The sequence below is a fragment of the Castor canadensis genome, chromosome 18 (assembly GCF_047511655.1).
Source record: "Castor canadensis chromosome 18, mCasCan1.hap1v2, whole genome shotgun sequence".
In the NCBI taxonomy this organism is placed as follows: Eukaryota; Metazoa; Chordata; class Mammalia; order Rodentia; family Castoridae; genus Castor; species Castor canadensis.
In genome coordinates, this window is record NC_133403.1 from 13,944,166 (window position 1) to 13,958,150 (window position 13,985).

At 52.1% G+C, this 13,985-nt stretch overlaps 1 protein-coding gene across 4 annotated transcripts in view; it reads right to left on the minus strand.

The window, feature by feature from the left end:
- Positions 1-173: 173 nt before the first annotated feature.
- Positions 174-13,985, minus strand: part of Hic2 (HIC ZBTB transcriptional repressor 2) — a 35,178-nt gene continuing 21,366 nt past the window's right edge. For 3 of the 4 annotated variants that reach the window (XM_074061391.1, XM_020160748.2, XM_074061392.1), the window contains exons 2-3: positions 10,973-11,070; positions 1,840-8,321 (exon numbers count right to left, since the gene is read on the minus strand). In XM_074061391.1, the coding sequence (XP_073917492.1) occupies positions 6,491-8,321; positions 10,973-10,998 (1,857 nt within the window). In that variant the 5' untranslated portion in view covers positions 10,999-11,070 and the 3' untranslated portion in view covers positions 1,840-6,490. Of the gene's footprint in view, positions 1,137-1,258; positions 1,469-1,839; positions 8,322-10,972; positions 11,071-13,985 lie in introns of those variants that run through there. The other variant, XR_012443586.1, reaches the window with a different exon arrangement.

Here is a 13,985-nt window from a genome sequence, read left to right on the forward strand (position 1 = left end):
GGTAAAGAGGAAGATACAATCAAATCTAAGTAAGTTACTGAGGACTGGGAATATAGTTCAGTGATAGGGTGCTTTCCAAGCATGGATAACGTACTGAGTTCCAGCCTAAGCACCCCACAAAAAAGGAAAGACAACTGAAAAAAATCAGATAATTATTAACCTCAAGAAAAACATGAAGTTGCCAGGTGCCAGTGACTCATGCCTGTAATCCCAGCTACTCAGGAGGCAGAAATCAGCAAGATCAGTTTTAAACCAGCTAGGGCAAATATTTCGAGAGACTCTATCTCAAAAATACCCACCACAAAAAGGGGCTAGCGGAGTGGCTCAAGTGGCAGACCACCTTCCAAGCAAGCATGAGGCCCTGAGTCCAAACTCTAGTACCACCAAAAAAAAACAAAAACAAAAACAAAACAAAAAAACAAATTTTTTTGCACAAAAAAGGCCCAGTACAAAACCTGGCTAAGTACACATTTTTTTTCTTTTAAACAGGGAGACAGTGAATGAAGTACACATATTTACACGGCGATAACAAGTATGGATTGGCAAATTACACCTGCCTCTGTTTCTCTAAATGAAGTTCAGTAGAATGCTATTCAGTAAATGCAGAATAAAGTGCTGAAAGAATTAAAAGTGGTTGACTGCACAAAATGGGATGGGTTGGGGGATTAATAATTTAAAACAAAAACTTTCACAGAACCATTTGAGCTGGGCATGACGGTTCACACCTATAAGGCTGAAGGAAGAGGATCCCAAGCTCCAAGCCAGCCAGACCCTGGGTTTTTTGTTTTTTTTTTTAATAAATAAATAAGAAAAAAATACAAAAGGAAGGAGGAAGGAAACACTTAAGGGGCTGAGGGATTTAGCTTAATAGTACAGTGCTTGCTTGACTTACAAGTGTGAGACACTACATTCTATCCACAACACAGGGAAGGAAGAAAGAAAAGAGAAAGAAAAAGAGAGAGGTGGCATAGCTCAAGTGGTAGGGTACCTGTTTTCCAAGTATGAAGTCCTGAGTTCAAACCCCAGTCCCACTGAAAAAACGGTGGCTCACGCCTGTAGTCCTAGCTACTCAGGAGGCAGAGATCAGGAGGATCTCGTTTGAGGCCAGCCCACGCAAATAGTTTGCAAGACCCTATCTGGAAAAACAAAATACAGAACAGGGCTGGCGGAGTGGTTCAAGATATAGGACCTGAGTTCCCCAGCACACCAAAAAAGTAAAAAAATTCAGTAGTTGTATAAAAGCCAAAAACAAATTTACCAATATTTAGAGTAGCAATGCTCAAGTTCTGGAGGTCTGGAGTCACGGGACCCTTCTGCTGCTGCCCTGGACCGCCATGGATGTCAGCAGTTCTGTTCCAGGGTCTATGACGTTGGTCTTCCTCCTGGCTCCATCCACGCTGCTCCTTCAGTCTTATGTTGACATTCCCACCCCAGTGGCCCCTCGTTCTTCCTCATTTCTTCCTGACTCCTTTACCCTCAGGCAAAGTGGAAAAAGGAGCAATGGGTGGAAGAGAACCTCCCTCTTGACCCAAACCTTTCCTCCTCCCCAACCCTCCTGCTCCAGGAATTCTGAGCACTGTCCCAGCCATGAGGCCCACCATAACTGCCCATGGATCTGCTGTATGCTGGACAGCCTCAGCCAGCTCAGGCCGGTGTTGTCCACAACCATGACAATATAAAAGGCTTGATCTTTGGCCCTGGACCCAAAAACACCAGAGTGTGGCTCCTGCTCCAGGCACGTGTGGAGCAGATACCCGCCCCAGGTTCCACTCTCCTAGAACTTGAAGTGTCATTTTGCCAGAGAAAACAGCCACAACAGAACAGAAGCCCCACACCAGGTAAGTTTTCAATCAAGCTTTTAATGAAAAGATCATAAAATAACAGTTTCTCATCACTGTACATTAAGACTGCACGCTTCTAAATGGAGAGATCAGTGGTCGGTCAATCGCTTTTCTATGACACTGGAGGGCTGCATACTTGCAACTCTGACCTGAATTTATCTAAACTCTGAGGGAAGTGAACTCAATATGATGAGTGACAACGGCGGTGGCCAGTACAGGAGTGCGATCTCGGTGTCCCTTCCCCTCTCTGGGAAGGGCATAAGAGGGCATAAAATAGGACATGATCCCTCTTCCAATTCCAATTAAACAAAACAGCTATAAACCCCATCCCTTCCCCTCCCCCTCGAGGTATTTGCAAATGGGCCAGAGCCCAACCCGGTGCCCCCCACCAAGGGAGGCAGGGGGAAGCAAGTAATGGGTGGGGTACAGAGAGGCTCCCCTCAGCACCTGGCCCCACGGGGTCCTGCCAAGTGGAGGGGGGGGACCCTGGGGACCCTCCCTGCCCCAAGTGAGGTCTGTTATGCAGCATTTTTGAGGTCAATAAATTACAGCAATAAATAGCAAGGTGAGGTAGGGGGGAGGGGTTCCTGTAGAAAATTAAAGTGGGGTAACTGAAGCTGGGGCATCCTAGGAAGGGGGTCCTGGGCAGCCTCAATTCCCACAGCTCCCACCCATCCCCAGTTTGGAATGTCAGACTGAGGCTCTGGTCAGGTCCTTCTCCATTCCCTCATTCCTGGCATCCACTTCACAGGTTCAGTAACATGGGCCCCAGTGTGACTGGGGAACAGGAGGACCTTGGTCCCTTCTGGGGGCACAGCAGAGCTGAGAGCCCAACTGCTCCTCTCAGGCCTGGCACAGATTCAGCATTCCTGAGCCCTGCCCTCCAAGCTGCCCAGGCCTTCCCCCCACTCAGGATGGCCACAGGAGGGCAGTCACCCTGCCACCAGCCTAGCCTGATCGCACTCCTGCACAGGGGCCTGAGGTCCAGTGAATACTGTCGGCATGGGGGCCACGGGCAGGTGGCCCAGGACCCTGTAGTGGTGATGGAGGGAAACCCCCCGCTGCATGAGGTCAGGAGAGTCAGTCTGGGTCCAGATTGTTCAGTTCACAGGCTGAGGTGTATGGCTATGCTGCAAGTCTCTGAGATTTCTTATTTGCTCAAAGGTGGGTTTTTTTTGTTTTTTGTTTTTTGTTTGTTTTTTTTTTTTGTTTTTTTGCCTTTTTTGCAATCCTGGAGGAGCCCTTGCTGTGGCTCAGTCTGGTGGGAGTGGGCAGTGGAAGAGCCCGGCCTACCACCACCCACTTGCCCCAAGTCTGAGAAATAAATACATTCATCACTGCACAAACATATTGATACAAAAACAACACTGTTGAGAGTGTTTGCACCGTCTGTGTTGGTAAGGACCAGGCCCAGTCAGTCCCTTCCACTGGCTGGGGGAAGTGATCTGCTGGAGTCAACTGAGCTGTGCAAAAGTCCCTGCTTTTTGGCTTGAGTGAGACCCTCACATCAACCCACCCCCAAGGGTCACGGGCAGAGCAGCAGGGAACGCTCGCCTCCACCCCGGGGTCCAAGCCCAGACTCAGGTCCTGTGGCCAGAGCTGACAGCCACCCCATGTTGTGCCAGATGGCCAGAACCACTAAGATCCAGCCAGGAGGCCTGGGGGGCTAGTCAGCACAGGCCCAAGCTCTTTGGTGCCAGCTGGGCTTGGAGAGGCCCCAGGAATGGGGATGAGGGCCCTGGTGACTCCAGGGAGGCTTTCCACCTGTTCCTCGGCTCCCAGGGCTGCTTCTGCCCGTGAGTCACTCCAGGGCCAACTCAGGACCCTCAGCAGAAGGTGAGGATTCCCTGGGACTGGCCTTACAGCTGCTGAGGTCTGAAACTGTAAAGATTTATGTAAACAATGAGATAAATATATTAGTATCTTTTTCTGAGCCCATTGAGGTTCCATACTCATTCAAAATGTGCTTTGGTTTAAAAAATAGGTTTTGTGAATTTGGGTATGAGCTTTTTTTTTTTTTTTTTTCTTTTTTTTTTTTTTTGTTTGTTTTGTTTGTCATCTTTCCTATGTGACATCTGCTATTTTCTGTTTCCTGTTTCTCCGAAACATTCAGGAATTAAATGACTAAAGCAGAGAACTGTAAGCCGCCTTTGCCTCCTACGGCCTAATTTCCTTGTGAGACTTTTAACATACACACACACACACACACACACACACACACACTTGCAAGCACACACCAACATGGAATCAAAAGAAAAGGAAAACAAAGCCAAGTGTTGTGTCCACCCCACCCCATCCCACCCACCTTTATTTTAAATAGGAAACTAGTGTTTTGCTTTCTCATTAAAATACAAAAAAGGCTTGATACAATACTAAGGTGGGTACAATACTATGTCGCACAGACGCCATTGAGTGGGGGGCTTTGCTCCCAGTCCCTGAAGTTCTGTAGAGGAGTCACCTACTTTCCAGTCACCTCACAGATATGGCTGCCCATGGCCTGGGAGGCCACATAGGCCACCGGGCACACGCACAATCCCCGTGCGGTGCCGCAGTACAGACTTTGTGTCGTGTGGCTTAAGTGCTGATGAGGTGGGTGTGGGTTAGAGAGCAGGCAGCTGGCACAGTCCTGCCCTCTCTCCCTGTGTGGAGTGGAGCCCAGGGGTTTCCTCAGCATAATTTGCTGGAAGTGAGACCTGGGTCCAGATTTCCAAATCTTACCCAACAGAAAGAATTGGGGAAAACCAGCTCAGGACTGGGGCACTACAGGAGGGGCTCAGCCAGGAGCCCTCGTGTGACCTCACTCCCTTAATCCCAGAACACACCATTCACCACTCGGGTCCCTGAATTTGGGCTGTTTTAGGTTGGAGGGTCTCTAGAGGTGTGGAGCTAGAAGATAACTAGAATTTTTGGTCTGAACTTAAAACTGAAAGGAAAAAGATTAAAAAATGAAGAAAAAACCAAAAGCATGAAGCAAAATGAAGACAAAGCCTGCTGGCCCAGTCCTGTGGCTCAACTGGTCAAGGACATTGGGGATCAAGCATGGCAACCTTTTGTCTGGCCTTGAGCCCAGCTGGAGCCACTCAAATATCTGAGGGTTGTTGAGAAGGTCAGGTACCAGGAAATGTGTTGGACCCCAGACAGGGCCAGGACTGCTCAGCAGTGCAATCCCATTCCCTGTTGCTGTGGTCACCTCCTGTTCACAATGCAAGGCCAAGAGGGGCTGCAGCTTTCCCAGCTCCAGGTGAGGGGACAGGATTGGAGAGGGGGGGCTCACTTCCACCTTATCCTGGTCCTGGCAGGAGCTTCATAGAACTGTTCCCTCCTCATGGCTCCTGTTAACTCAGGTGCTCAGCACCTGCCCCAACTTATGCCCAGAAGGGCTGCTGGGACTGGCCGGAGCAACTGGCTCAGCCTCAACTACCAGTCACCAAAGTACTGTACTGTCGTCGTGAATTCAAGAGGTAGCAAAAAGTCAGAAGTCTCTCTACCTTGTTCAGCGAGGAAGGAAAGCGAAACATCTGTCCATACATGCAGCACACACCACACTCACTCACACACACAGAAATGAAAATCGAGTACCAACGGCTCTGGCAGCAAGTCCAGCCTATCCCCACCCCCCCAAATCCCAGACTTTCCAGTTCCAAAAGTCCCATAAACATTACATGGGGGTTTCTCAATAAAAAAACAAGTACCTTTAGACAAAGGATATTCCTCAGAAACTATAGGAAAAGCATGTTCTCCTGAGGCAGCCCAAGTAGGGCTGAGGACCAGGGAAGCCTTTGGGCAAGAAGGGCTTCTGGGGTCTGGAGAGGTGGGCTCACCAATGTGCCCCACATGCCAGGGATGGGGGTACAACACAGAGGGGCAGTAACCCCGGTTACATTCAGTCTGCAGACCCAGGCTCAGCCCCAAAGGGGCAGGCGGAAAATAAACAATTGTTTTGGTTTAAAAAACAGAATTCAAAATTAAAAAAAAAAAAAAAAAAAAAGGAACAGATCAGTAGGAATAACAGCAACACAGGCCCAGAGGGCTCTTTAGTTGTAGAGAGGTAGGCGGTGGGGTCACCCTGACTGTCCCAGCGCCAGAGAGCAGTGCTACCCTGGCTTAAGAGGGGAAGGAGCTGCCCCCCAGCACCTGCTCCACAGAGCCAGGGTTGCATGCACCCACACACAGACACAAGCACACGTGTACACACACAGACACGGTCCCTGCCAGTGAGGGCCTGCTCCAGACATCATCCCTGGCCACAGGCAGCCCTGCGCCTTACCAGCATAGAGGGGGGGGGGCCCCCTTCCCCTTCTCTAGCCCAGCCTGCAGGAAAGGGACCAGGTCCCAGCAAGACCCATGTGTCCCACTTCCCACTGGCTCCACAGCAGCCCCTGAAGAGAGCTGGGGAGCTGCGTGGGACAGGGAGGTAGAATGGTCACCAGCACCACATAGGGCTGAGCCCATCGGCTTTTCCCCTCCTGGCTTCCCCTGGTACAGACTGATGATTAAAGCTCTGGGGTATGAGGAGGCTGAGCTGGAGGGGCTGCCAGGAGCCTCCTGCTGGACCTTGGGGCTCAGCCCCTCCCACCATACCTCCTCATCGCTCCTTCCGTGGGTTCCCAGGTGACAAGTCTGCAGAGGGTGCCCCGGGTCTTTGGCTTCTAGGAGGGGGAGGTGTGCATGCGCAGGTGGCTGATGAGGTTGCGCTGCTGGGTGAACTTGCCCCCGCAGAGCTGGCACTCATAGGGCTTCTCGCCTGAGTGCACACGCATGTGCTCAGTGAGGCGATACTGGCGGGTAAAGCGCATCCCACACTCATCACAGGCAAAGGGCTTCAGGCCCAGGTGGCTCCGCATGTGGCGTGTCATAGTGCCACGCTGGGTGAACATCTTGCCACAGATGTTGCAGGGGAAGGGCCTCGTCAGCCAGTGCGTCTTCTCGTGCTGCCGAAGAGTGGCCGGGTCCTTATAGGTTTTCTCACAGACCGAGCACTTGAAGGGCCGGGGCTCAGCTGCATAGGCTGAACTGGGTGCTGACAGGTCCTCTGCCTCCTCCTCAGCGCCTCCGCTGCCCGTCTCATAGGCCCCCTCCTCCTTGATGAACAGCTCCTCCTCTGTGTGCGTCTCCACATGAGCGTTGAGCTGCTCAGAGCTGGGGAAACCCTTGGCGCAAGGAATGCAGACATACAGGTTGTCCCCATATGACACCGTCTCATAGCCCTCCTGCCGATACATGTAGTGGGCACCAGCATGGCCACTGCCCCCCTCACTACCACTCTGCCCACTGTCCTCGCTCCCATCCTTGCCATTCTCTTCCTCTTCCTTGCATGGGTATGGGGGCTCCCCATAGGCCACATTGGGGCCACCCCCACCAACACCAGTGGCCAGAATGCCATTAGGGACCCTGTCCCCAAGCCCCTCAACCTCCTCTCCCGGGCAAGCGCCCTTGGGCCCTGTTTCTCTCCGCTCAAAGGGGGACCCAGAAACAGGCTCCTTCTTGCTCCATTCCTTCTTGCGGGCTGAATGCCGGAGACTCTTCCGAGGTTGCCCACCTGGACCCTCAAGCAGGCTCAGGGGGTTGTCCTCAGCCCCCTCCAGATCCATGGGCTCATCAGGAGTGCCCCCCAGCTCGGTGTAAGAGGCACTGTTGGCAACGGGTGGGACAGAGGCTGACGGGGGTGAGCTGTGTTGGCTGTCGCTCAGCTGGGCTGGGTCATCAGGGGTGAGGTGGGGGCCAGAGGTTGTGGGGGGCAGGGGTGGGCTCTTCTTGGACAGGTCCAGGCCCAACTCCTGTTCACAGCCCCCACTGCTCCCATTGGTGCTACTGCCACAGCCTCCCAAGCCCACCTCCCCACTGGCTGGGCAGACTGCCCGGCTCAGGCTGTGCGTGCTCTCCTGGGTAGAGCTGCCCAGAAAAAGCTCATCATCTGAGCCTTTGGGCTGGGTGAGCTCCTGGGAGGTATGGTGCGTCTTGCGCCCATCCACGAGCCCTGGGTACCGAGCCTGGATGACAGAGGCTGTGGAAAGCCGCTGGCTGCGTGGAGGCCGCCCCATGCCAGCAGCCCCCACTCGCCCAGGGCCAAAGGACTTTCCGGCTCGCTTGAGTTTGCGACGGCAGAGGGCTGCCAACTCGGGCAACTGGAGGTAGCTGGCGGCAGTGAGGAGAGTGCTGAAGTTGGGCTCAGCTGGCTGGTCGCTGGGCAACAGTTTGCCTGTGTAGATGAAATCCAGGATCTGCTGGAACACTGTGGAGCTGACCATGTCCGTGTCCAGGCTGATGAGGTTGTCATGCAGAACCAAGGACTTGAAGTAAATGCTGCTGGCAGCCAGAACATTCTTGTGGGCCCGGAAGACAGAGTTCTCCACCATGATGATGACATCACACAGGAATCCCTTGGTCCTCTGCTGGTTCAGCTGCAGCAGAAGCTGCTTCGAGTGGCTAGGCAGTTCCATGTCGGGCCCCATGTCCCTGCGCCCTGCCCACGGGCACCACCTATGGGCAAAAACAGGCCCAGTTAACTTGTACAAGGGCCCAGAGGTCAGAGTGGGACTCTCAGGGGCACACAAAGGGGCCTCTAGACTGAACTGGCAGCTGGAATCCACACTTGGTCCCACCCCCTTGGCATAAGTTCACTGTGTACAGGCACCTTCTAATCATTATCTCAGTGAGGCCTCAACTTGTCTAAGAAAGAAAAGAGCTCACCCAACCTACCTACTCTGTAATGTTGAGAAAATGGAGGTTGAGCATGATGAAGGAGCTAAGCAGCAGTTGGAATTTGACTTCATGGCCAAGGCTACTGTCTCCACACTAAAGGAAGTTGATCACAGGCCCACAAGGATAAACAGGGAACCCAAAAATGACCAGCAGATGGCTATGGAATTCAGGGAGCAGATAGATGTCTTCCTAGGAGAGCAGAAACCCTTGAGTAAGCTGACCAATCCTATGTGAGTATGCAGACCCACGGGGCTGAACTTCTCAGCTTTCCAGACAAGTGACAAATCCAGACTTTTGTGTGTAAAACGCCCTATGCTGAAAGGTTCTTTTTAAAAATACTGTATGAAGTTGGGTGTCAGTGGCTCATGCCTATAATCCTAGCTACTTAGAAGGCTGACATCCTAAGACTGAGATTTGAGGCCAGCCTGGGCAAAAAAGTTCACAAGATTCCATCTCAACCAATAATTAGACACAGTGGCATGCACCTGTCATCCCAAACTACTTGGGAGGCTGTTTGGGGCTGACTAAGGTTCTAAGCCAGCCTGGGTAGAAAGTTTAGGAGATGCCATCTCAAGTTAAAAAAAAAAAAAGAGAGAGAGAGCGTGTTGGTTCGCGCCCGTTATCTTAGCTACAGTGGAAAGTCTTAGATAGGAGGGTTAAAGTCCAGGCCAGTCTGGGCAAAAAAGCAAACCCCTATCTCACAAAAAAAAAAAAAATCAGAGCAAAAAAAGGTTAAGAGGAGTGGCTGAAGCTGTAGAGTGCCTGTCTAGCAAGTGCAAAGCCTCACTGAGTTCTAACCTCAGCACTACCAAAAAGGAAAAAGACCAAAAAAACAAAATTGTGTGGGCCAAATCAAACTCATCTGCTGACCTCTGATTTGCAACCTCTGCGCTACACTGAGATGCTGTATTAAAACCTCCAGGCAGCCCAGTCCTTCTGATTTGCCAAGAGTCCCAATCCAGCCCCAGCCCCAGCTCCCAGACACTATGGCCATTCCCATGGCTGCTGATCCTTACGGTCTATCTCCAAGGTCTCATCTGGTGAAGACTGGGCACTACCCTAGCCCTTGGACACAACAGACCCTGTGCCATTTGGGCCTGGGAAAGGTGGCCAGCTGGCCCCTGGCAGACAGGCTGGCACAGATGCTAACTGAGGTAAGTAAGAAACACACAAGATGCCTCTGGTCTCGCCACTAGCCCACTGCCACAGCAGTTTGCGAATGGGATCTAGCCATGCTCTCCACCTGTCCTGAGCAGCTCCTAAGCCAAGAAGGGTACCCCACAGGGAGGGGAGCAAGTGTACGAAGTGTACAATGGGCCCCAGAAGAACAGAAATGCGAATGCCCTGGGAAGCCAGGGCAAAGGCCAAGACTGCGGCCAGGATTGCCCAAAACATTGCTCAAGGCTGACCTCAGCAACAACCAAACTCCCAACTGAGAGGAATAGCTTTGCCAGCCCTGTCCTCTCATCCCAAACAGCAGAGGAGGGTATGGGGGCCAAGGCTGGAAAGGGCATGTTGGTGCCCAGGTGGCTGCCTGAGCCCAGCCAGGTCCCCATAGGCTTCCACAGAACAGGAGGCCATGGAGATGGTCACTTTCTCCACTGCTGCTGGCAATGGGGTTGTCAAAGGTCTGCAGCGTGAGGCTGTGGTTCTAGCCTCCTTCAGGCTCCTACAACAGCTCCCACAGGCAGCTCTATGCCTCACCATTCAGGGTCGAATCTCTGTAAGTAGTTCAAATGCACTGAATTTCACCACCACTGAGGACCTCCTGCCCCTCCCAGGACACCCAGACGTCTTCCACGATACAAATGTTCCCTCCTATGACACAAATGTCCTCCCCAGTCCCATACCTGCCTTTATTTGGAGACAGGGAAAACCTAACAATCACATGTACATCAAAATTTCAGAGCTCATTGTAAATGTATGTGGGTATGACACAGCCCGAAAGCTATCACTCAGAGCCTCACAGTAAGCACCTGCCAGAGGGTACTACCTACTCCTTGTCCTGCCCCAGCTGAAACAACTCAGAAGGGTGCTCAGAGCCTGGGGACTTTGGAAATCAATCCTCTTCCATTCCCTGGCCCTCCAACCAGCTACGCAGAGACAAAGAGCCTAAGGCATGCCTTTCACACTGGGCCACAGATACCAGCTCCAGGACAACACCAGTGCCAGCTCTGCCTGCACCCAGGATGCCCGTTACCCTAAGCCTGGCAAAAGAACAAACAAAGGGCAGAAGAATTCATGTGCCCACAGCAGCCCCTTGTCCTGCCAGAACAGCAAGCTCTAGTCTCCCTACATGCTGTGCAAACACAAAAGACTACAGGCCAGGCAGAGGCTGAGCCTGCAGGGCTGTGTATGATCTACCCAGAAAGCCCAAGGAAAAAAGCAGGGGGAGATCCTCCCTCACCCAGGCTTCCCCACTGGCTTACCGGAGCGCCAGGGGCCCAGAAACCATGTGAGCAGCAGCCAGCGGGGATGGCCTCCTTGAGCACGTGTACTTCCTGGGAGCGCATCAATGCTTGGTCACCTGGGGAGAAGACAGACTACTAAGACAGGTAACAGCAAGGAAGGCAAGAGAAGGACCACGAGGGAGAGGCAACTAGTGGCCCTGGATTTTACTCCCCAAGAGGTCTGAGGGAGATCTCTGGCTGGGAAACGTGGAGAAAGCCAAGCAAGAGATCGGCCACAGCGCCCTGTAGTTTCACGCAATTCATGGAAGACTGAGGAGCCCATCAGCAGGTCTGAAAAGCTGTGTTGGCACTACCAAACCCCCAACACATACACGAGATTTAGGATACTGAGGGGCCACCTAAGCCTGGGGAGGCTGGTGGCAGGCACACAATTCCAGGCAGGCAGGGTGAGGTGGCAGGAGGCCTGGGCAAAGCCCTTCCCAGGCTGGCCACATTTACATAACAAAAGGTCAAAATTGGAGCCACTTGTGCAAGGGCTATTTATAAGAACCAGTCTCAACCGCTTCTGGTTCCCCTGCCCCCTCCCTCCCCAGAGAGCACAGCCCCTCCTGCCCAGCTGGACCACATGGCCTCCTCTTCCAGGCCTGAGGGCTCGCCCCAGCAGCAGGCTAGGCCTTTTAATACTAACCCACCAAAGCCACTGGCAGCTGCTGCTGGATGAGGGTGGCTCTCTTCCCCCAGAGTTTTAGATCCTGCAGGAGGGGGATCCTGAGGTTCTGGGTCCCTGCACCCCACACAGACCAGCCTGGTCTCTCTTGGAATGGAGCCAGAACTGGGGGAAGGGACCTGCAGCAGCCTGGGCCTTCCCCCACCCCACCCCTAGGGCCAGGGAGGCTCAGCAGGTCCCTCAGGAATGTGACCAGACCCGGGGTGCTGGCCTAAGACTGGGAGGCCAGGCTTCAGGCTGCCAGCTGTCTCTCTAGTACCTCGGTGCAACTCCCCTCTCCATGAGGGGAGAGCTGAAGGGAGGGGACACACACTCCTCCCAGAATCCCACCAAGGGTCCAGAGAGCAGCAGAATCAGCTCTAGAAGTACAAAAACCGAGTGCTCTAAATTTAGTAAGACCTGACCCTGGCTGGGCCCATCGCCCACGAGGACAAGGGGACAGAGCAAAGCCAAACCTTGGAGGGGAGCAGAGGCTACCAAAAGTGGCAAGATGGGCTCCAAGGACCACAGAAGGGGCAAAAGGAAGTTATGGCACATATTTGAGCCAGTCAGATATCCACCACATAGCCTGGACCAAACCACCTGCTTCTTGTTTGGTTCCTCTAACCACTTGTGATCAACCAGAGCTCTGCAACATTCTCTCAGTGACCCCTGCATCAGCACCTGCCAGATCCTGCAACTAGGAGCTACTGCCCTTGATTGAGGTCAGGCCAGCTAGACACACTGTGCAGAGAGTGAATGGCAGAACAGGACCCGAGGTCACCTAAATGCTGGGAGATAAGAATGCCCTGTGACCACTGACCAGCTCTGCCAGGAACTTGCCATCCTATGTTAGGCTGAGTGGCTGACCAAGGTCTTCCAGCCAGGGAGGGGCAGGACTGGCTTCCCTGTGCCCTCTACTGGGGCACCCTCCACAGAAAGATGCAGTAGAACACCTTACTGAGAGCTCACAGCAAGTAGGACACAGTGCCCTGCCTGCTGACCCCACTCAGGCCGGCCTATGAGCAACAATGTGACTTCATCCCGTGAAAAGGGACCACACACCACCCTGCTGTACCCTGCAGTTTACAAAGCATCTCTTTTCTTCCCAACCCAAACGATGATGGCCAACCACCTCTATCCTACCCTCTTTCTGGCCAAGTATGCCCTGGGCAGCACTTGCCCTGGAGAGGCCACAGTCTGGGGGACTGCCAAGGACCTGGAAACATGGCTTATAGATATCAGCCCAGGAAAAGTTGGGTGGAAGGGCTGGACACCAGCCCTGACAGAAGCCACCCACAGGTGGTAGGCATATACACACAGGCTGACACCCAGCAGACCCCATGGAAGGGCTGGCTCACCCAATCTGGTTAAGTCCTTCCTTGGGGCAAGGGGTAGGGTGGTACACATACAACTACTAAATGAAGTTATCTCTGGAGGGTGGGAGTAACAGAAAACTATCCATCTAATTAGTTGAAAACATTATAAATTAGTGAGGGATTGATCCCTTTCTTCACTATGGAAGAAAAGAAAGAAATACTGTAAATAAAAAATGTTACTTAATCAGGGCTAGTGGAGTGGCTCAAGTGGTAGAGTGCCTGCCTGGCAAGTGTGAGGCCCTGAGTTCAAACCCCAGTACCACCAAAAAAAAAAAACACAAAACACCCACTGAAAAATGCATTTAGGGGGTAGTGGCCCAAATAATGTATACACCTGTAAGTAAATGTAAAAACGATAAAAAAAAAAAATAAAGTAGTAATTGACATTTTAAAAAAAAGGGCATTTAACCCACTTAACCTATAGAACATCACAACCTAGCAATACACCACACTGTAGAACATCAGTGGTTTTCCCTTGTGGTCTTTGGGTTGACCAGGAGCCACCCCAGTATCACATAAAAGGAATGTACTCAGCAGGGCACCGGTGGTTCATACCTGTGATCCTAGCTACTCAGGAGGCAGGGATCAGGAGGATCTCAGTTCAAAGCCAGCCCAGGCAAATAGTTCCACAAGACCCCCTATCTCAAAAAACCCTTCACAAAAAATAGGGCCAGTGGAGTGGCTAAAGGTGAAGACCCTGAGTTCAAGCCCCAGTACCGCAAAAAAAAAAAGGATATGCACTCAATCACTAGCCTGGGGATCAAAATTCAAAATTCAAACTTGAAAATTTCTACTAAATGCTTATCACATCATAAAGTTGAAAAAGTGTAACTCAAACCATAATAAGCAACATTTTAAATGAGCATGTATTACTTTTAAAATGAAAAGGGAAAAAAAAAGGCAGAAAGAAAGGACAAACATGCATGAATCTGAAGTGAAAGATTTA